General features: G+C 31.6%; 1 protein-coding gene across 1 annotated transcript in view; it reads left to right on the plus strand.

The window, feature by feature from the left end:
- The window catches only part of LOC128555914 (tyrosine-protein kinase HCK-like), an 86,538-nt gene extending 82,065 nt beyond the window's left edge, over positions 1-4,473 (plus strand). The window contains exon 17 of the mRNA XM_053539733.1: positions 3,814-4,473. Within this exon, the coding sequence (XP_053395708.1) occupies positions 3,814-3,847 (34 nt within the window). The 3' untranslated portion in view covers positions 3,848-4,473. The remainder of the gene's footprint in view (positions 1-3,813) is intronic.
- Positions 4,474-23,816: the final 19,343 nt, after the last annotated feature.

Below are 23,816 nucleotides of genomic sequence, written 5' to 3' on the forward strand. Positions count from 1 at the left end.
AAGGAATAATATGAAGATAAGCACTACTGTATTGAAGGTGTCAAAGATTTGCATTGAAAAGTATACATTTTGCCAAATATAATTAGAATGCAAGTTTATAGAATTGTCATTACTTCACTTTTTCTATCTCGTTTGCGCAACCAAGAGAGATTGAAAATAGATGAATTCCTATAGTGATCTAACTCTGTGCAATGTTTTTTCCTAATATGAATGTCTGGCAGAATATAGGAAATCTGAAAAATGTAATAAATTGTTGATCAATTGTGATTGACCACCTTTAAACTACTAGGAAAGCCTAAAGTTTTATAAAGATTCTTGATTCTTGCAAGTACTGATTTAAAATTGAAAAGTATAAAATGAAGAATGAAAAATGTGCGTATCATTAGATTAGGCTGTTGTTTTTATCCTTAAAGATATATGTTATACACAAAATTTTATATACAAAACATTTTCTCAGTTTTACTCGTATATTCAGAAGTTGTCTTTGTGATTTGTTATAGATGTAGTCGTATCATCTTTACTAAATGTGCAATTCTTCTTCACTGCAAATTCTAATACTGTTTCAAAGGTTCAGCACTTTCATATGTTTATGTGGGGTGAAATCTACCTGTGAATGTGATCAAAAAGACGTGCATTCAATCATTATAAATAGCGAGAAAACTGTCCGTTCCCATTTCATTATTCCTTTGTTACCATCTTAAATTTAGCAGAAAATACAACAAAACTCTTTACCAAGCTTTCAAAAAATCATTTGCAAAGTTATTTTTGCAATTTATAACAAGCTTTGTTAGATCAGTAGAATCCGAACAGGACACCATTGTTGTTTATTATATGGATATGAAACAATTCATTCTTTCCTTTGGTTTAATAATAAAATTCATTTTTCTCTCCTAGGTGGTGTTAGAAAGTGTTGTTGAAAAAAATATAATGCAAGAATGCGTGATGGTCAACATATTTTTATTACGTTATTAAAGTACTATATTGTAAATGCGTAACATTGCCATAGTCGTGAGAGTTGTTGTACATTTCATTACCTCTCGTGAACAGACTCAATCAGATCGAGTCTGCTGTTATTCTTCATGTTTGCATTATTTGCTTCCAAAGGATCTTTTTACAGAATTCAACAACTACCACAACTTCAATCTTTATGTGCCGTGTGAAAAAAGTATTCCCGTACTTGGATTCCGTGTTGTTATATTTTCTTGTCTTTTGGGATTATGGAGTCCATTCAACATATATTTAGAGTTCCGCTTAAGCCGGTGCTAGGTGGCGTGAGAGGGTTCACACATTTCTTTACCTCTCATGAACAGCCTCAGTCAGATCGAGTCTCTTATTATTTTTCTTTACTTTATTGCTTCATTGCTTCCAAAGGATGTTTTACAGATATCACCACTTCCGGCATGACGTAAACCATTGAGAAGTGTAAAGGACATGATATCCGCCTATATCTCTATTTGATATTTTTATTTGGAAGCTTGTTAACTATGTTATGCCATGTCATTCTAGATATCTTAAGAAAATCATTGTTTTGAAAGACCATTTGTTTTATAAGAAAGTTTCTTGATGGCTCATTCATCGAGGATTGTTGTTGGTATATAAGAAATCACAATTGGCATATATGGTTAATAAAACATTTCTTCTGCGGTCTCACGTAGGCCTGAGTGGTATATTATTTCGCATAAGAACCAAACACTCGGGCTATTCTACGATAAATCACACTTTGGAACTTGTTATTTCGATTCTTACACGACACACATGGAAAAAATGCTAGCTACTTTTAACGACACGAACGACTCTTCATGCAACGCACCTGGATCATTCTATACATAGACAATGACGACACTACTTTGCACGCGCATGGGTTATCGCCAAATATCCCTATACTGATTTTAATCTATGTGTATTTAGATTATTTGGTGGTCGTGTTATAATTAAGGATAATTGTCGGACAAGATATTTTACAACAGTTTTATTAAATACTTTATTTGTGCTTTAGTGATTTTATAAATGTCTTTTTCAATACACAGTCAGTGTTGCTGTCACTATTTACGGGGGTGAAACAGATGTATCTGTACTTCATTTGTTACATTTGATAATAAATAATCATGTAACCAGCATCAGTGAATTTTCCTGTGTATATTCCTACATAGAATAAAGCACACTACTAAATATCCACTTTAATTTAACTGGAAATGTCCTGCGTTTCACATATACGCTGCTTATAAACATTTTCATTGTTGTAATTGTATATCATGAATGGAATGTCAAGTAGAATTTTTGATTAAAAAATAGCTAAATTAGTGAGACTTTCTTTTCAAGTTAACTTTCGTATTTCTAGTAGAATTTGATCAAAAGGCACAAATAGTAACTGGGTCTTTCTAGATACAAGACAATACCAAGATGTTGTAAATCATTCTAAAGTTCTACAAAGGCGGTAACGGAATTTCATAGTTCTAAAAATATGATAAAAAGAGATAATGCTTGGGTATTTTCTATAGAAAATCTCAGGAGTTTGGACACTAAGAGTAAGTTTTAAGATTCAAGTTTTGTCTTTCTTTGCTGATGGATTGTTGAAAGATATCTGAGTTAACATAAAGGCACGAATTTCTAAATTTCTGTAATATTTCTAAAACAAATTTTGAATTGTGACTTTGCCTGATTTTTACATGGAGAAAAATACACTTTTAGCTCTTAAATCAACACTATTACAGATATTTTGAAAATTCAGGTAATTTCTACTACCACCCTGTTACAGTTTTTATATCGCCCAACTTTGAACATTCCAGACCTATTATGTCTACTTGTTCTCTATGACATATTTTGTAAAATGTATACAACAAACTATGAAGTAAGATTTATCCTGAAAATAAATAAGAATAGCATCCATGTTTAGTAATGATTTAACAGGAGTTCATGTGCAAAATGTTCCTTATTCTCCTCTAGCGTGCTTATAGATTCTATGTACATCTTGACATGTAAACTGTGTGATGTTAAGTGAGTATTAATTTTTCATGACATAAAAATGTTTCAACAGTTAAAACATTTTATTTGAAAAAGTTATTAACTTTTTTAGACTTTCGACATTTATTTATCATGTTTCTTTCAGTTGATTTAAATAGTACTTAAAAGAAGAAATGTGAAACAGCACATCTTTATACAGGATATCTTTTTGTGGTATTTCTTCTATTAAATGTATATTTTAATGTTGGTGAAATTGTAAATAATGGTAAAAATCTATGTTAAAGATGCTAAGCATTTTGAATGTATTGTTTTAATCACTGGCACCAGAACAGAAAGAATTTGCAACTTTGTATGTTAAACCCTGTTCATAGGTATACTATAAGGACCATGTTCATGAACAAAAAAGTACACTAACGCATTTCAGTCGTACATTTCTCATCTAAAACGAGCGGTTCGGTGAATGGGTACCCAGCATATTGAACAAGCGGTAATTCATCTTCCGTCGTGTACCAATTACGTTGTCTCAGGATTTCATTTTGCAGAAATACTCCACATGCTTTCGTCAACGTTACAGAAAAAAACTTGAATGAACTTCCCTAATGAACTTTTGGTCTAGAGGTCAAAGCAGTGTGCGCATATTGGGTGAAATGTAAACTAACGAAAACAGAATGCAAAATATTCACAGTTTTACAATAAAAATCGAAGTAATGAATGAAATTCATTTTAGAAATGTTATTTGAATTTGAAGTCATACATTGGTATACATCTGTTCTGTTTATTTAATTCGTATTGCACATATGCTGAATATAGACATCTTAGCGTACATGTGTTGTTTAACGACGACTGACATACATTTTCACATCAACCAATCGGGATAGTTTTGTAATCTAGACCGGGACTTCACCATGGAAATTCAACAAAGTTTTTTCTGCAACGTTGATAAAACTATAAACTATGCGTTGTCTCTCTAAGATAAGAAATATTGAAGACCGGTACACAATGAATGACAAATTACCACTGGTTTAATATCCATAGTACACATCTACCGAACTGTGGGTTTTAGGTATGAAATGCGCGATTGAAGTGGGTTAGTATATTTTCCCGTTCATGACCATGGTTCTTATAGTATTTATTATATAGTATACCTGGTATTACACGTACACTTGCATTTTCTATTTGTTCTTGTACCAGTGGTTTAAATGGGATAATTGCTTTTTAAGTGTTCATTATAAATGAAATTGTATACATATCATGTACTGTGACTCTGGAATGGCTTCATCGCAACATTTTAGTCAGAAATTGGAAATCAACAATTAGTATAGTTTCGGAAGTCCGGTATAGCTCAGAGACATATTGTTTGTCACTTCTTCTGTCTGGTATATTCACCAGACAATAAGTAAAATGTTGTTTGATTAAAATCGGGTATTATGTTGAAAAATCTAAAATCGTTTTCCTTCATGGGTATAGACAGATTATAAGTACAAATGGAAGGAATAAATTCAGTGTTGCATTGCAGTGTTTAAGACTTTGAAAATATTGTTTATCATATTGGATAGGTTCACAATGTTGGTCTGTTACACCTTACTTTTTCACGCTTGTCCGACCATATATCTCATACAGTATCCTGAAGTTAATGTATACACTTACACATGTCCTTTTAAAAAATGTAAGTCACTTTACACAAAGTGTTACCTTAAGTTACCTGAATATTAGTGAATATACTTACAAATGTCCATTGTAGAAATTGTACGCAATTAACTTTAGGTTAACTACCCAGTTTTTTACTGTTACTGTGAGTATGTATTCGGAAATTTGGTCTAGCCGTATTGTTAGCTGGTTTACTCTCATAAAATGGTAACATACAGTAGTGGTAGTATTTCAATACTAGATATTAGTGGTAAATGATGTGAGCAATTAAATTAACTGTTATTTTATGTGATGTATTACGTTGCCTCTGAACTGAAACATATCTCTTAATGTGACCATTCCAAGACGAAATGTTGTACATGTATATAATAGTTATGTATATTCACACATTCCTTGTTAACTTTATCATTTTATATAGATATTTAAATATATAAGTATATAATGCTGAGAATTGGTGGTTTTTATTATGACCCCCACCGCCCACCCCCCTCGAAGAAGCGGACGTTTATCGCTTTGCACATGTCAGTCGCTTTGGTCCATCCGTCAGTCTGCCGGTAGAGCAAATAATTTCCATCCAATAACTTAAGACCCACTTTACTCAGAACCTTCAAAGTTGGTAGCATAATTACGCTTATGAATTAGATTACCCAATTTTTGTTTGAGGTCAGTTAGTCAATGTCACAGGGTCTAGAACCTTAAAAACCGTTTCTGCTCAATATCTTGAAACCACTTGACCTAGCTAGAACCTTCAAACTTTATAGCATGTTTGGGCTTATGAAGCAGATGCCCCGTTTTGCAATTTGGATAAATAGGTAAAAGGAAAGGGCACAAGGACCTATTTCTCCATCGTTACTTGAAAACCACTGGACCAAGAACCTTCAATCTTTGATAGCATGATTGGGCAAATAATTATATATTAAAGTAAAAATAATTTATTTTATATTTACCAGTGAATTATAGAGTTTTCTCAGTGAAATAAAAGTGATAATCCACAGTTTTGAAACAGTAGATTATCATTTTTATTTTCACTGTTTTTGCCGAACTTGTTCCGGTCCTCCGTTGCAATTTAAGTCAACTTGTATACCGGGCTTTATGAATACCGGGGACCATAATGACGATGACGTCGTTAAAATGACGTCATTTGTGTTATGCTTTCTGTTGATCTTTCCCGCGATTTTCGACATTTTTATAAATTACACAACAAAAATAGAGTTTTACACATAAAATAAAAAGAACATTTATTTGTTTCAGTGAAATGTCATTTTTTTTTTCCACTCGTGAGCACCAAAAAAAAGTCATTTTCACTCGTGGCTACGCCACTCGTGAAAATATCAGTTTTTGATGCTCACTTGTGAAATAAAATTGATATTTCACTGAAACAAACAAATATCCTCTATATATTGTATCTGGAGTTTGTCAGTCAAAGGTTATAGTCACAGAGGGATGAACCTTGAAAACCGTTTCTGCTCAATAACTTAAAAATAACTTGTACTAGAACCTTCAAACTTGATAACATGATTGGACTTACGAAGTGGGTGACCCGTTGTGTTAATTGGATCAAAAGGTCAATGGTCAAGAGCACAAGAACCTGAGCATTAACTATTTCTGCAAAGTAGCTTGAGAGCCACTTGACCAAGAACATTAAAACTTGATAGCATTATTTGGACCTGAAAGCCATTTCTGCACTTTACCCAGAACATTCAGTGGGGCTTATTAAGTAGATGACCACTATTGTTTATTTCTTTGGTAGGGGGTGTGAGGGTGGGGGCCGTCAGTAAGTCAAACTTCAAGGTTCACAGGTTCATAAACCTTGAAAACGGCCTCAACTCAATAACTTGAGAACCACTCGACCTAGTATCTTCAAACTTGATAGAATGATTGGGCTTATGAAGTAGATGACTCCTTTTGCAATTTTTGGCTAGCGGTTCAAGGTCATAGTGTTCATGGGACTGAAAATTGGACAACCCATCATGATGGGCATAATTTATGTTTTTACATGCAGCACTTGTTTTAGTAATTATCTGACGTGGTAGAAACTTAGCAGCTTAAATTATTATCTTGACTCCTAACGTGGAAGGATATAGTTTCGGCTTTGTGCGTCAGTCCGTCAGAAACCATATCTATGACAAGGTGTAGAATATTCATGTCATGCATGGTTGAAATGTTAGCTGCTGTAGGAAAATTCGATTTATGGCCTTTTGTTTATGTACATAAAGTGTTTTATTCCAATTTGTCCATCCGGAGTCATATCGCAGGCATGGCTGGAAGGATTTCAATGAAACATGACAGAAATGTTCACTGCTATAGGACAATGCGGCTCTGAAAGTTCCGTTTAGATTGGTTGAGAAAAACAAGATTTATGACTCTTTACAATTACATACATTTATTCGATGTTTTGTGTGTCCGGAGTCGTATTTCAGCATGTAGAATTTCAATGTACAAATGTTAACTGTTTTGAGGAAACGCAGCCAAACCACATTCGAGAAAACGGAACTTAAAAGTGTTGGGTTAGAAATGGCCGTAAGTGAACGTGTACTAAGCTTATAGCTTTCTTAGAAAATGATGTACGGTATGCGTTCTGGTCACTGAGTTCAAGATCAAGGCAACTGTTACTAAAAATAGAAAATTGTTACTGAGCAATTACTTCATTAAGGAATTGGGTCCAAACTTGTAATTAAGGAGGCTTGCAAGTAGACCATATTTTAAGATGTATTTTGGGTTACTTAGTTCAAACTCAAGGTCATAAATGTGTTTTCTCACGAAAACTTCAGTAAGAAATACATGGACCGATGGTCTAGTGGTAATATGCCTGACTGTCAATCCAGAGGTCCGCGGTTCGAATCCCGGTGCAGGCACTGGAAATTTCTGAGATGCTCATGATTGTCTCCCACCTAACCTAGAGGTCTGTACTAGTTCTTTCCAGGAAAGAACCAGGCTGTCTATTCGCAAAAGGCTAGGCTAAGTTAGCTGGGCAAGCCTGTATCTAAATAGGATTTCTCTCTATATGATCTGGGGGCTTTATCTCACTCTGTTCCTCTGGTCAGATCGCTCTGTGTCTGTAGAAGTAGAGGATGAATTTCGCGCCCTGTCTAACTGCGTTTGCTATATGTAAAACACATTTAGATCAACTTGTTCTGGACAACAATCAATATTTTGGAGAAATTTGCATAAAAACATATAAGTTCATACATGTATATATTAAACAATTAACACTTGTTTACCATTAAGACAATGTGTGTCCGAATATCTCGGTATTTGCAGTTTCATGCAAATATCTTTTTTACTTGCCGCGTGTACCATTTGCTGTTGTTCCTATCCACCAACCTTCGTCCACTGGACCCACATTAGTTATAATGTCGTCCGGGCAAAAAGATATCTCGTCGTCTTCTTCTAGATAACATTAAAATAAATGTTTGATAAAATACTTGCATATATCTGCTTTTCGGTTATATTTTATACTAGTTGTTTATATATGACAAATGTTTAATTTTTGTAACTATTTAAATAGTTTGCATTTTATTATATTATTCATTAAATCTGATCCATTATGGTGCTTCCTTTTGTGATACTTGAAGGGTGACTGATATCACCTCTGCACATGAAGTTCGTGTCATACAAAATTTACTGAGCGCACTTAAAAAAATGAAAAGTTATTAAATGCTGAAGTAGATTTCAAACCAAATGAACAACCATTTCTTTGAAAACTTTACAGACTAACGAACTATATAAATTTATAGATAAAACTCTTAAATTTTAAAATCAAATTAATTTAACCTTTTGTCTTGGAAAAACATTTATCTTGTAACGGATATTCGCAAGGATATTCTTTTTTGACAGCAAAGGACGGGATATGATAAGATATGCGAAATGGCCCCCTAAATAATTAGAATATGAAAACTCCATAATTGAAATTTTAACTGTCTAAAACAAAAAAGAAGATCATAATCGTTAAAACTATGACTTTTAAAAACTTCAAAACCAAGTTATTTGTATAACTCAGACCTTTAAAATAGTCGAGGTCCGTGACTTTTACCGTTTTTACACGCGATTTACACACTACATGCTCGATTTTCATTGTGAGCCGGACCTGGTGTCAAGCTGAAGTTTTGCTGAGAAAATAAAGTGACTAAAATATACATTTTCAGAAAAAATCAGCTTGACACTTGGTCCGGCTCATATTGAATTTCCACTTTTTTCGCACTTTTTAGCCTCATTTTTCTTTGAAGGAAACAGGATAACGTGCTCATCTCTAAGCAACCGAGCATCAAACAGATACGCGGGAGTTTTGTTCTAATTGTGAAACTGATAACCAAGAGTTGTTTTTATAAGAAAATTAAATGTTTACTGTAGAGACGAGTTTTATGCAAAAGTGAAACTGAAAGTAGATCTAAACATTTTAATGATAAGTTACATGTTTTAGATCTACTTGAACTGTATTTCGGGATTATAGTCAAGTTGGTTTTGTTTAAGCGACATTTTAAAAGAAAGAATAAAGTGTAATTAAAAAGAAAATTGTTATTGTTTACATAAATGTTATAGAGACAAGAAAGATAACTCATGCACACCGCAACTAGTAGACACATGAAGAAAGTTCTTTTATGTAAAAATTATGACGTAGTTTGTATACAAGACTCAGTGACGCAATCGGTACGCACGACGGTTGAAATGAAATTTTATGCCTAGATCTAGTGTCAGTGCTATGCGAGTTCGATTCCCAAGAAATCCTGTAAAACTTTTTTTCTGTCAAAAACGACAGAAATTACTATTCTTTGATGGTGAGTTGCAAACCATGTTTAGATTTTATATTTTTAGCCGCGAGTTAAAATATTTTAAACTATTTAACCGCATTATTTCTATAATTAGTCAATTATTCTTTTACTGTATGTCTATGATAAAGTTATAAACATGTGTTTCTATACTTCTTCTTTTACACCGAGTCTCAACGTAAGCGTTGACCGGTGGTATAATTACGTGCGAGCAGGTCGCTTTTTGCGGTTGTTTTCACCAGTCAAGGTAATATTTTCCTTCGCAGTTTTTTCATTTTTAAAGCTTTGTTATTAAAAACTGGCCGAGGATGACCTACAATGGACGCGCTTTGATGGTGATGTATTGAATTTTTCATGTCTTTTGTATTTTTTTCTAACATTCAGGAAATATTCACTAAAAAACACGTATTTGGGTACCATACCGTAGTTTTTCTCGCTTTAAATGGATAAATTACTGTTAAAATGTCCTGTAATTTAGTTATACATGTACGATATACCCACTTTAATAGATCGGTCACCGTTATATGCCGTTTAAAAAATCACATAGCCCGGCAAAACCCGGCCGTCGGCGAAGGTGCTGTCTTACGTCCGAGTCGGTGGTACACCAAAATAAAAATGCACGAGCTGGTGGAATTTAAGAAAAACGATATTTTCAAGACTTTTCAGGATCCGACAGTGGACAAAATGCATTTTTATCGATATATAGACTATCATTTCATGTTTCTTCGTTGTGCACAGTCATTTTAACATATGTCGGTTTCATACTTGAAGCCTGTACTAAATAATAATGAATTAAAGGGGGGTGGGGGGGGGGGCGGTGGACAGTAGCTGTGCAATAAATAAGTCGTATGTGTAAAAAGAGAGCACTATATCAGCAAAAGAAAGTATTTACTAAATGTCACATTAAAATAGTATAGATATTTCGCGATTAAAAAAATCACGACAAAATGACATTTTTGGATGATTTTTGTAACAAAATTTACCATATCTGGCAAACATTTTTCAAAACCTTATACCAACGCTACAAAAATTCAAGACTTATAAAAGACGAGTAATAAATATGTTTTATTCATAACTTCTATGTAATATATTGACATTCTGTGTGACACAGTTATGAAGGTTTTCTTCGTTCAGTACAACAGCCAGTTTTTAAACACATGACCAGTTTTTGACCCTTCAACTGACAGTACTATACCCTTTTGAGGCCCAGGCTAGAGTGCCATAAAAGATTTTATTTAACATAGTCATTCTTTTCGACATAAACTTCCTAATAATTGTTCATAACAAGGAGCTGCGTTCAATAAACGCTTGATGCCCCCAGTGGCATCCTTGTCGATAGATTTTGCACCTAAGTCCAAAACGAGGTCAAGGTCAAACTGAGGTCAGGTGATTTTTGAAGATGAGGAATGGTCACAGGTTACATCTGCATTAGTATCAAGTCATTCTAGTAAGGGGTATATAAGATGCTGGAGCATAAAAAGAAAAGGCATTCGTCTTGATAGGGCACTACTGTACATGTTATTCGACCTGGCGGGGCGGAGTTAAACTCTTATTTGTGCGAATGCTGGTAAACTCATGAAACGAGCAAAATACGCAGAGCAATATATTTCTAGATGGCCACTGAATAAGAAATCTGATTGCAGAATATACTATATATCCAGCACAATAACGCAGTGGCCCGATAGGTCAATTGAAATGGATAAATCATCAATTATAATCGTAAAGAATGTTGGTGGCGATTTCCCATGCAATAAAGGTAGGTATTGCCTTATATATAATAGTAAATGATCAATGGAATGTTTGATGTTACTCAATCGTTTTTATTCGATAGCTGTTGGGTAAAATCTATGTAGAACAAAGAAATAAGTTTTCTAAATTGTAGAAAATGAAAATTGATTTACTTTCAGTGTTGGTATGACCTAATTATGAACCTGTATCCAATTTCACCAAAATCAAGCGTTTGGTAAATAAAAAAATTGAGATTTTTTCGTGCCATTGAATCGCAAAACATCTAAACGTATACATTTATATATATTATATAAAACAAGTGAGTATAAAGCTGCCACTCGATTAATGTCAGTGCTTGATAGTTAACTATTAACTATCTTCATTGAAAGGTTTTGGTCGAAACAAAGTCATTTAAATCAAGTGGTTTCTATAAATCGATAAAGTACCATAATTCTATGAGCACCGCATGAAACAGTAACTGAAATTTAAATTGCACAATCATATATTAGTCAGGATGGTTCACAGTGTCTGTAAATAAGACTGCATATGTGCATACTTAAACTGCACACATTTCTCCATTTAGGAATTCAGTGTATTTATTAATTTTGGGTTGTATATAGTATAGTAGTCGCAACTTGACCGCGATGCTTGAACTTAGGTTGATTATTCATATCTATTATTTCATTGTAGAAATAAGGGGTGCTTAGGGTAGCCGTGAATATTTATATGGAATTAGTTTGTACACAGTGCTGTATCAAAGTATGTATACTTACATTTGATCGTTAAAACTTCCATTTGTTTTACGTACACCATTTCAATAATAGGTTGTGTCTTATTATGTATTATAATACAAAGGTCAACCACCGGGGTCAAATTGCTTCCACTATACTTCAATTACTTTTCTCCCAAACGTTACTTGCAATATTTACACCTATTAATATACTGAGCACATCTAGAAACGCAACATTTTTCAAAGTATTTATACATGTACAAGGAAAGTGTGAAAGAAAAACGAGGGAAAAAACGTTGCGTATCAAGATGTAGTTCGCTTTTAATAGGACCAACTGTGGTTTAACTGTACTGTAAGCGTAGACACATAAGCAAATAATAGTCTGGCGATCGCGAAGGAAACATTAATATTCGGTCACAAAATCCTGCTAAATGTGCTAAATGACTGTGCACAATGATACGTTAAAATGACTGTGCACAACGAAGAAACATGAAATGGTAGTCTATATATCGATAAAAATGCATTTTGTCCACTGTCGGATCCTGAAAAGTCTTGAAAATATCGTTTTTCTTAAATTCCACCAGCTCGTACGTATGCATTTTTATTTTGGTGTACCACCGACTCGGACGTAAGACAGCACCTTCGCCGACGGCCGGGTTTTGCCGGGCTATGTGATTTTTTAAACTGCATATAACGGTGACCGATCTATTAAAGTGGATATATCGTACATGTATAACTAAATTACAGGACATTTTAACAGTAATTTATCCATTTAAAGCGAGAAAAACTACGGTATGGTATCCAAATACGTGTTTTTTAGTGAATATTTCCTGAATGTTAGAAAAAAATACAAAAGACATGAAAAATTCAATACATCACCATCAAAGCGCGTCCATTGTAGGTCATCCTCGGCCAATTTTTAATAACAAAGCTTTAAAAATGAAAAAACTGCGAAGGAAAATATTACCTTGACTGGTGAAAACAACCACAAAAAGCGACCTGCTCGCACGTAATTATACCACCGGTCAACGCTTACGTTGAGACTCGGTGTTTTATGACGTATGAAAAATAGTAAGTCAACAACTCAGAATTGTTTCATCAATTTCAAAATATTCCGTTTCATCGCCGTACGAAGTTTCATAAATAAAAGTATGTTGAGTCAATTAATGTCACTGACATGTCATTTCCGGTGTGGAATATTTATTTTATGAAGAAAAGATAAAATCCCTATATAACCATTTTTAAAACACAATAGCTAAGCTATTTTGTGTTTAAAAATATGTAAAATATCGAAAGACGCGTCATCTTAAAATTGTTTTTAATAATTCATTGTAGGTCGATTGTGATTTGTTTTGTTTTGCGTTTTAACGGCGTTTTCCAACAGTACTTAACGGACCATTAACTTAACCAGACTTCCTGGATTCCGTACCAGTAAAAGCCTGTTCTCCGCAAGTAGTTGTCAACTTCCCCACATGATTATGAGATGAAGGACGAATGATTATAGTCACAATACCCACTATCAAATCGTCACGGAGAAGAAAAGCCTCGCTCGGGGATCGCACTCGCGATCCTGCGATCCACAAATCCACGGTGTCCTTATTGACCTTGCGAAGCAAGTTCTTCAACTTATATTTAGATCATATTCCTGATGAATCCATTCATCTTAGCGGGCTCGGACTAGCTAGGCTCTCTGCACTCTTAATGAATTAGCTTTTGAAATGAAGGCACATATACAGGTGTTGTGTTTTTTCTCTTTCTTTTCTAGAATAACAGTAATGATTTTTAAAAAAACGAGGAATGTATATACATGTAGTTAAGGTATCACTAGTATCCGAATAAAATTATGTATTAGGTTTCAAATAATAAGATTTGAAACAGGTTACAGTGCCGAGGTATAGTAGTTGGGTTTTTTTATTTGTTATCATAGCCTCTGGTCTCTGTAATAATTTGGTGGTGATTCATTAATTCCTTCACGAGAAGAAGTTGTTTAAAGGGTTGTCAATTTTAGGTTCTACCAATCCCTAAATGGGTCCAAGCGAACATATTTGGGAGAGGATCTTACAATGATTTATAAATCTTATAAAAGACTAACTTCAATTATTGTAGAAAATTTCACCTTGTTGATTTACTTGCTGGCAAACTGATAAACTGGCATACATTTTGAAAACTGGTTATTCTTCACAATATTAATCCTATGAAAATCAAAGATATCCTTTACTGATTAAATCAGTATATATGTATAATAACTAAAATTCAATAGGCTGACTGTTTTGAAAAGAGTATAACTTATTCTTCTAAATACTGGTAAAATGTTCTCGAATGATTGTTTTGATGTAGTATTTATCGGTAAAAACTATTTGTACTAACGATATCAACTCATAAGTAAACAATGGAAAGGTAAAGTTAGAATCTGAATTTTTTAATAAATTTTACATTTTCCTTCTGGTTTATAGTAAAACAAATACTAGCTTTTTTCCTTTGCATTGGGAAGCAACTATCATCTGTAGTCTAAAGCACTGTGTACATTTTAATGTACAGGTTCGTCTTAAAATTTATCTACATTGCGATTTATCTCATAAATTTTCGCATACCCCTATGTAAGCAAATCAGGATAAAGCTAAAACTCGTACATTATTTTTGCAAAGGAAACATGATTTCATATTTAAGTACCTCGATCTGAGAAATGTATCCTATTTAGTAGATAGGATATGATTTTGTTCTCGAGAAATATCTAATCAGGTTTTTGTATTACCTCAAAACATACCTGTAATGAAAATAGAACCGTACAGCTAGTTAAACGTTCTTTAGAAAATTTAATTTATTGAATACTAGTAATGATTTACTAAAATTAAAGAAACATGTAGAAATACGTGCTGTTAAGTTGTTTGTAACATATTTCATTTTCAACCATGCTTTGTTTATCATTGTCACTAATGAGTAGCTAGACTCGATTCACGCAGGACATGGTCATATCTTTGGGGCTTTTATGCCCTTCCATTGTTTGTGTTGTGCCATTTTCTTACTTTATAATATTAGAACTACATCTGAAGCTTTTTACACTCAGCAGCTACTACAGTTTCTGTCCAACACAATTTAGATAAACTTTGGTATACATAATAAACATGAAATGGAATGTGGATATTGCCATACTAGCTATATAGCTATTACTTGGGGTATATATGTCTCACAAACAACTCTTACTTGCGTCGAACTTTATTTTTCACTTTCCAGAATTCTCAATACGTTTTACATTAAATTTAAAGTTATCCCCTTACAAGATGATAAACACCTCTGATAAAAAACATCACTGAAGTATTTTTTAACATCTATAAAGATCCAATATTTATTTTTACGTGTGTTATAAAATCTCTGGTTTAATATCACAAGTTTAGCTTTTAAAAAAGCTAGAAAGTGGCTCGCTTAGCTCTTGTTCTAACAGGGCAGTTATGAAGCACAGTGATATGCCAGTGAAAATTATAGGGTCTGTGATGCCTGGATAGGTCAGTGGTAGAACGTTTATTATGGGCACACAGGTTCAGTCAAAACCAAAAATTTGACCCACTTTAGAAAATTCCTTGTCGCCTTCATTCTTGTTCATCTATTACAAACACATGATGAATGAATTACATTGGAAAGATGTTTCTACTTTAACCAGGGCATATTCTTAGCTTTTTAATACTTTTAGTCGATCTTTTTTCTACTTTCTATGTGCAGTAGGATTGAAATAAAAGCTTTCTGCTCATTTCAGCCATGTCGCCAAGTATACTGAAATAAATAATAACTCTGTTAATGGCATGGGGAGTACATCTGTGCGCCAAAACTACATGCAGTATTCTGATAGAAGGTTCATTGTAATTGCGGAAGGACATTTTCAATAGCATAAGCACAAAATGCATTCATTCCGGTCATAATTGTTACTGTCGCCTAAAACAGTTCTCGCCTACCGTAACAAAAACTAAAATATTAACAAAGTATTTTGAAAAAGGTATAGATGTGACAAAAGTGACACAAACTTGCGACAAATGGCATCACTTTATTAAAATAACTCCCTTGTTACTATCTGATAAGTAAACATTTCTGATATTATCGTTTTCAGTTCATTTTTATTTTGTCGCGATTTAAAATCTCTCCTCCGTTACGGGGACTTCCTCAAATGTACGTGATAACAATGGTGTTTTCCCTCTGTGTCTGTATCATTTATCTTGAATGCATCAGTAAGAAGGCTTGTTTTCAGTATATGCCATCAAGGTATCGAACAGTTATCCAATATTGAAATAATCTTATCTCTTCCGTAACGTATCACTTCCGTAACATAACATCTTAGCTGTTCTAACTGCCTACTGAAATGCGGAAAGCACAATAAAGTTTTTCTCATGCGTCACTCGAATGAAGCAGAGGCTGATCTGTAAAGGCTATTAAGTGTAATTTTAAATTATTGATTGATCAGTATTTCAAGTTAATAAGGTAAGTTCATAGTTATACACAAAAAAGCATTATACTACATGATGTTTATGAGATTATGTTTTAAGGTGTTAAAATGTGTTTTCTCTATTTTTTTTCAATTTGGTCACAGACCAAATGTGTATGTAACGTGCACACAGGAGTTTGGCATAGTGTTTAAAGAAAGTATTTAGAATTTGTGACAGACGTTTTGTGACGAAGAAAGAACTGCTTCTTTTGTCTTCGACATTTTTAATCTCATCAAAAATGCGTCAAGTAATGAAAAAATGTAAACAACAATGTTACCTGAATCGAGTTATTTTTCCCGAAAAGAAAGTCACGTGCGTTGCCCACTCTGTCCAAGAGGACATATATTTTTCTTTTTCGTGTGTACCTATAGCCGGAAACAAGTTCCATCAAACGAGGGAAAAAACAAAGCCTTTAATTTTTATGTTTGTATTATATGTCAAATCCTTATTATTTCCTATTTATAAAAATATTCACAAGTGTTTAATTGTGTATATTTTGCACAACAACAGATGCCAAAAAGGGTATATTTCTGTATAGTACAGAGGTAAAAGCAAGATACGGTGTTATTGTAAGAACTAACATTTTTTGCAGATTTACTTGTTATTCACCCGCGCTTATAGAGAGCAAGAAGCAAACAGCACCTGTGAGTATGAAAGATTTTTATTTTATTATTATTATACCACATTTATATAGCACTCTTTTCATGCACATGTACACGTTCAAAAGTGCTTCACAGAAAAATTGCAAATATACTAACAAATACGAATACAAAAATAATGCATTCAACATTAACAAAATTCAAAAATGTAAAACGTATAGATTAAACAGGATAAACATACATATATATTTAAAAGTATTTAAGTTACCCTCGGATGAAATACTGTTCTACGCAGCTTTATGAAAAAGAAGAAAAAAGCATCAATGTATCAGTGCTATATGATCGGGACAGAAAATAATAATGAAAAAATAATTGTGTTACTCTTGGTTTACCGTCCGCCGCCCCTTTTCCCTTTAAACAACTGGCTCGACCTTCTAAGCCATTGCGAGTAACTGCTGGCTTAAATACAATGTTTGATGTTATAACATATATTCACGATAGAAACTACTGTTGTGAGTAGTATAAGAAATAAGGTGTTTGGCCTGATTTTAAAATTTAATTTAAAAAAAATATAATTTATAAAAATCAACAATTTTTTAAAATTATATTTTTTTTTAAAACAACTTTTTAATTTAAAATCAACAATTTTTTAAAATTATATTTCTTTTAAAAACAACTTTTTAATTTAAATCAACAATTTTTATAAATTATATTTTTTTAAACAAACCTATTAAAATAATTTATAATTGTTTGTTCGTTTGCTCTTTGATTGTTAACTTTTAGTATTTTATACAATAAATCATACAACGGTACTTTATCTTGTAACATTTTTATGAAAAATAAACAATAATATCCACAGAGTGTACTTGTTTTGTCTTGACATTGTGTGATTTAAATTAAAATACATATAATATAGATGAGTTTACAAAATAAAATATATTGTTTGAAAGAAAGAAGATTTACTGATAATATAAATCCTCATTATGTTGCAACAAAAAACGGGAGAAAAATGATAATGGCTACTTGTGCGTCTTGTGGAAGAATGAAATCAAAGTTTGTTAAAAGTACAGGGGGTAATTTAGATATCCATAAAGCAATGTTACCTTTATTATCTAAAAAAGGGTTAACACTTCCAGGATATAACTATTGTGGGCCAGGAAATCCTTTAGATAATGGACCTCCTGTCAACGAACTGGATGCAGTATGTATGAATCATGATTATTGTTATGATAGTGGACTAAGTAAAAGTGAATGTGATAAACAAATGCTTTCCAATTTAAAGAACACTAAATCAAAAACATTTGGAGAAAAGATTGCAAAACATTTAGTTGTGAAACCAGCAATTAATATGAAATATAAACTTGGTCTCGGACAGGAACAACAGTTTAACAACTTAACGCCCAGACGAAAACGAAAGTCAAAAAACGGGAAAAGGGGGTATACTCTGCCCCCGAAATAAATTGGAGTGATGAATTAGCAGAAGAATTACACAAACCAATTAAAAGAAAATTTAGGAAACGAAGAGTGATTGTCAATGATATTGATGATACTTGGTCTGCTGATTTAGTTGATATGCAAGCCTTTTCAAAATATAATAAAGGTGTAAAGTACTTGTTAACCGTTATTGATATATTCAGTAAATATGCTTGGTTATTCCATTAAAGAATAAAACCAGAGAATCTGTTACTGAAGCATTGGAAAAAATAATTTTAGAAGGACGATTACCAGTAAATTTATGGGTAGATGAAGGAAAAGAATTTTATAATAAAAAGTTTGAATCATTTTTGAATAAAAATAAGATTAACATGTACCATACATTTAATGAAGGTAAGGCTGTAGTAATCGAAAGATTTAACAGAAGTTTAAAAAGAATAATGTGGAAATATTTTACAGCAAATAATACTTATACTTATTTAGATAATTTACAGGAAATGGTTGATAAATATAACAAAACAAAACATTCTAGTATAAAAATGACACCAACCGAAGCCAGTAAAAACTTAAATAAAGGTACTGTTTACTTTAACTTATATGGTGATTTAAAGATACCAAAGAGCAAAGCAAAATTTAAAATTGGTGATCGTGTTCGTTTAAGCAAACTTAAAAGACATTTTGAAAAAGGATATACACCAAACTGGACAGAGGAAATATTTATAATTTATGGAATTAATAATACAAATCCCAGAACATACACTATTAAAGATTTAAATGATGAAATAATTCAAGGTTCATTTTATGAACAAGAACTTTTACCTACTACACAAGAGGTTTTTAGAATAGAAAAAGTTATCAGACGAGACTATAAGAAAAAACAAGCTTTAGTAAAATGGAATGGTTACAATGAAAAATTTAATAGTTGGATTCCCGAATCTTCGATTCGTTAAGAACCTATGGTTTAATTCCATTTAATGAATTGGAAGAAATTTAAATTGAAAAATATATTATATAAATGAGTAATAAAAATTTAATTTCTAATAATGAGGGACTCAGCAGCCCCCGTATTGCCGCTGGAATGAAAACAATAGATCAATTAATTATTCACCTAACTAAACTAGCTGCTGCTTACAGAAAAAGTTATAAATTTTGTGGGAGAGTAAATACAGGATTACAGATTACAGCAGGTATCTTTGGTTGTTCGGCTGCATTAGCACTTGTTCCAGCTGTTCCTATATTTATAGCAGTTGTTGGTGTTGTTCCACCAGTAATTACTATATTTATTAATAGACTAAAAGTTGGCGACAAGAAAGCTATTTTAAAATTACATCACCACAAAATAAAACAACTAATAACAAAAGCACGGATTGCGGCTTTAGCTGTTCATAACCCTAAAGATCCTAGAAAAGAAGAAGAGAAAAAAGTTATTCAAGATATTTTTTCAATACTGTTAGTAATGCAGAAAGAAAAAAATTATTTAATGCCCTTTGAAAGATATATGAAAGAATTTAAACTTAACGGATATAAAAACAAAGAGGAATAATATGTTTTCAATGTGCGTTTTTTTGTGTAAAGATTTTTTCTATAAGTATTATATAAATGGTTAATAGAAAAGTAGATAGAATGGTTATGTTAAAATTATCTAGTGTTTTAGAGGAAATAACAAATCCAGATAAAAATTCATATAAAAAAGTTCTTAAAAGAAGAAATGTTATTAAATCAAAACTTAATAAAATAGCCGTTGATGAATGTAAAAACCATATCATTGATAAATTACAAAATGTTATTGATCCTTATCTATCAGAAAAAAATAAATTATTTGAATGGAAATGTGGTTGTCTATTAACCGAAGAAGAAAATACCGAAAGGTTATGTGATTGTCCCATACCAAATAATTATCGAAACAATCCTAGAAAAGTTAGTGCAATAAATTGTAATACAAATGAGGAAAAAATATATAAAACTATTTATCAAACAGCTATAGATCTTAATATTCATACTAGAACGATATCAAACTGTTGTGAAGGTAGAGGTAGGGCAAAATTTGGAAGATCAAAAAACGATGGAGAAAAATATAAATTGAAATATATATAAGTTTTTACCGAGGGTGCGTTTGGTCCTAAGATTTTTTTCTAAATATAATATATAGATGGAAATCGAGAGATCTACAAAACAATATTATAAGAAATTTGAAATTAAAATTGAATATAAACAAGATCCAAAGAATCAATTATATTTAACTATAAACGACTCTTATGAAATACTTAAATCTGAACTTAAAACTTTAAAAGGTATAAAAATAAACGTTGTTTTAAAAATAACTTTTGTAAAAATAAGTGCAACTGATACAATATATAAATCAGCCTATTTCCAATCAAAAGCTTCAGAAGTTATTAACAAAAACGAAATAAAAAAAACTTTGCGTCAAGCCTTTGACGAAATAATAAATAGAATTGGTAACTGGATTTCAGAAGGAAGCGGCTGGCGAATAGAGTCAGTTGATGCTCACTATATAAATAGATACAAATATAATCCTTTAGCAGCTTCTAGTTATTTAGAATTACCGAAACCACTACAACATCCAAAGAAAGGATTAATAAATATAAAGAACAATGACAATGAATGTTTCAGGTGGTGCCATTTGGCATATAAATTTCCTATTAAAAAAATCCTCAAGAAGTTTCAAAATATAAAAAACATATAGACGATGTTGATTACACCGGAATAAAGTTTCCAGTGACATTGAATCAAATACATAAAATAGAAAATTTAAATAGCATTTCATTTAATGTATTTGGTTATGAAGAACCTAATGGAGTATATCCATTATATATATCAAAGAGTGGTTTTGAAGACCACTGTGATTTATTATTAATTAATAACGATGAGAAAAATCATTATGTCTGGATTAAAGATTTTAACAGACTAATGTTTAAAAAAACAAAATGTAAAAATAAAAAACATTTTTGCAAATCATGTTTACAGAATTTTACAAATGAAAGAATATTAAAAGAACATAAAGAAAATTGTTTGTCTATTAATGGTGTTCAAGGTATTAAAATGCCACCAGAAGGTAGTAAAGTAGAATTTAAAAACTACCACAAACAATTAGAAGCACCTTTTGTGATATACGCTGATTTTGAAGCATTGACAGAAAAGGTATCCAGCGCTCAGCCAAACCCAGATTATTCATTTACAGAAGAATACCAAAAACATACAGATTGTGGTTATGGATATAAAGTCGTCTGTTGCTATGACGATAAATATACCAAACCAACCCAGGTTTATAGAGGACCTGATACTGTATATAAATTTATAGAAAAAATGCTTGAAGAAGAAAAGCGTTGTAAAGAAATATTAAAAAATAATTTTAATAAAGATTTAAGAATATCTATAAAAGACGAAAAAGAATTTAAAAAACAAAGGTTTTGTCACATCTGTGAAAAAGAATATACAGAAGATTCAATCAAAGTAAGAGACCACTGCCATATAACACGAAAATTCAGAGGAAGCGCTCACTCAGAGTGTAATATTAATTTTAGATTAACGCATAAAATTCCTGTTGTTTTTCATAATTTAAGAGGTTATGACAGCCATTTTATTATGCAGCAAATAGGGAAATTTAAAAAAGAAGTAAATGTTATTCCTAATAATATGGAAAAATATATGGCTTTTATGATTAGTGATTTAGTATTTATTGATTCGTTTCAATTTATGTCACAATCATTGGATAATTTAGTAAAAAATATCCCTAATTTTAAATATTTATCCCAAGAATTTCCCAAAAGTAAAATTAATTTATTAAAAACAAAGGGTGTTTATCCGTATGATTATATGGATTCATTCGATAAATTTAATAATACAAAATTACCTTCCAAAGAAGAATTGTATTCTACATTAAATGAAACACATATTTCCAACGAAGAATATGAACACGCTGGGAATATTTGGAAAAAATTTAAAATTAAAAATCTTGGCGAATACCATGATTTATATTTAAAAACTGATGTCTTACTTTTGACTGACGTTTTTGAAAATTTTAGGAAAATATGCCTAGAATATTACAAATTAGACCCCTGTCATTATTTTAGTAGTCCTGGATTATCCTGGGATGCTATGTTAAAAATGACAAAAATTAAATTAGATTTGATAACAGATATTGATATGTATCTATTCATTGAAAAATGTCTTAGAGGTGGTATTAGTTATATAGCCAATCGCTATAGCAAAGCTAATAATAAATATATGAAAAATTATAATCCCAAAGATGAAAATAAATATATTATGTATCTCGATGCTAATAATTTATATGGTTGGGCCATGTCTCAGTCTTTACCCACAGGTAACTTTAAATGGACAACCGAAAAACAATTTAAGAAATTAATAGCAAAGGGTAAAAGTAATTTTATAGTTGAGTGTGATTTGGAATATCCAGAAGAATTACATTCTTTACATAATGATTACCCATTAGCTCCTGAAAAAATTAAAATACCAGATGAATGGTTATCTAATTACAGTAAAAATATTAAAGAAAAATTTAAAATTGGAAATAGTGATGTAAAAAAACTAGTTCCAACTTTAAGAAAAAAAAATAATTACGTGTTACATTACAGAAACCTAGAACTGTATACTCAGTTGGGTTTAAAAGTAACAAAAATACATAAAATATTAACCTTTGATGAAAGTCCTTGGTTAAAAAAATATATAAATTTTAATACTCAAAAAAGATCTGAGTCAAAAAATTCTTTTGAAAAGGATTTTTTTAAGTTAATGAACAACTCTGTATTCGGTAAGACTATGGAGAATTTACGCAAGAGGGTTAATATTAAGCTAACCCATGATGAAAATATTTTATTGAAGTATATAGCAAAACCTTCATTTATTAGTTCAACGATGTTTAACAAGAATTTATTTGGTATTCATAGAATAAAAGAAAGTTTGTTATTAAACAGACCTTCTTATGTGGGAATGTGCATTTTAGATCTATCAAAGTATCTAATGTACGATTTCCATTACAATTATATAAAAGAAAAATATAATGAATCAGCGAAGTTATTATTTACTGATACTGATTCATTGTGTTATGAAATAAAAACTAAAGATGTCTACAAAGACTTTTATAAAGATAAAGAGCTATTCGATAATAGCGATTATAAAAATAATTCAAAACTTTATTTCAATGAAAATAAAAAAGTCATTGGAAAATTTAAAGATTAGGCTGCCGGTACTCCGATAACCGAATTTGTTGGATTACGGAGTAAAATGTATTCTTATTTATTAGAGGACTCATGTGAGCATAAAGCTCAGATTAATATAAAAAATGTAAGGGTATAAAAAAGAGTGTTGTGAAAAACACACTTACCCACAAAAATTATAAAGATACTTTGTTTAACTCAACACAAAGTATGCATAAATTTAAAGTTATAAGATCAAAAAAACATAATGTTTCTAGTTATGTTATAAATAAAACGTCGTTATCATG

The sequence above is a fragment of the Mercenaria mercenaria genome, chromosome 3 (genome assembly GCF_021730395.1).
Source record: "Mercenaria mercenaria strain notata chromosome 3, MADL_Memer_1, whole genome shotgun sequence".
NCBI lineage: Eukaryota > Metazoa > Mollusca > Bivalvia > Venerida > Veneridae > Mercenaria > Mercenaria mercenaria.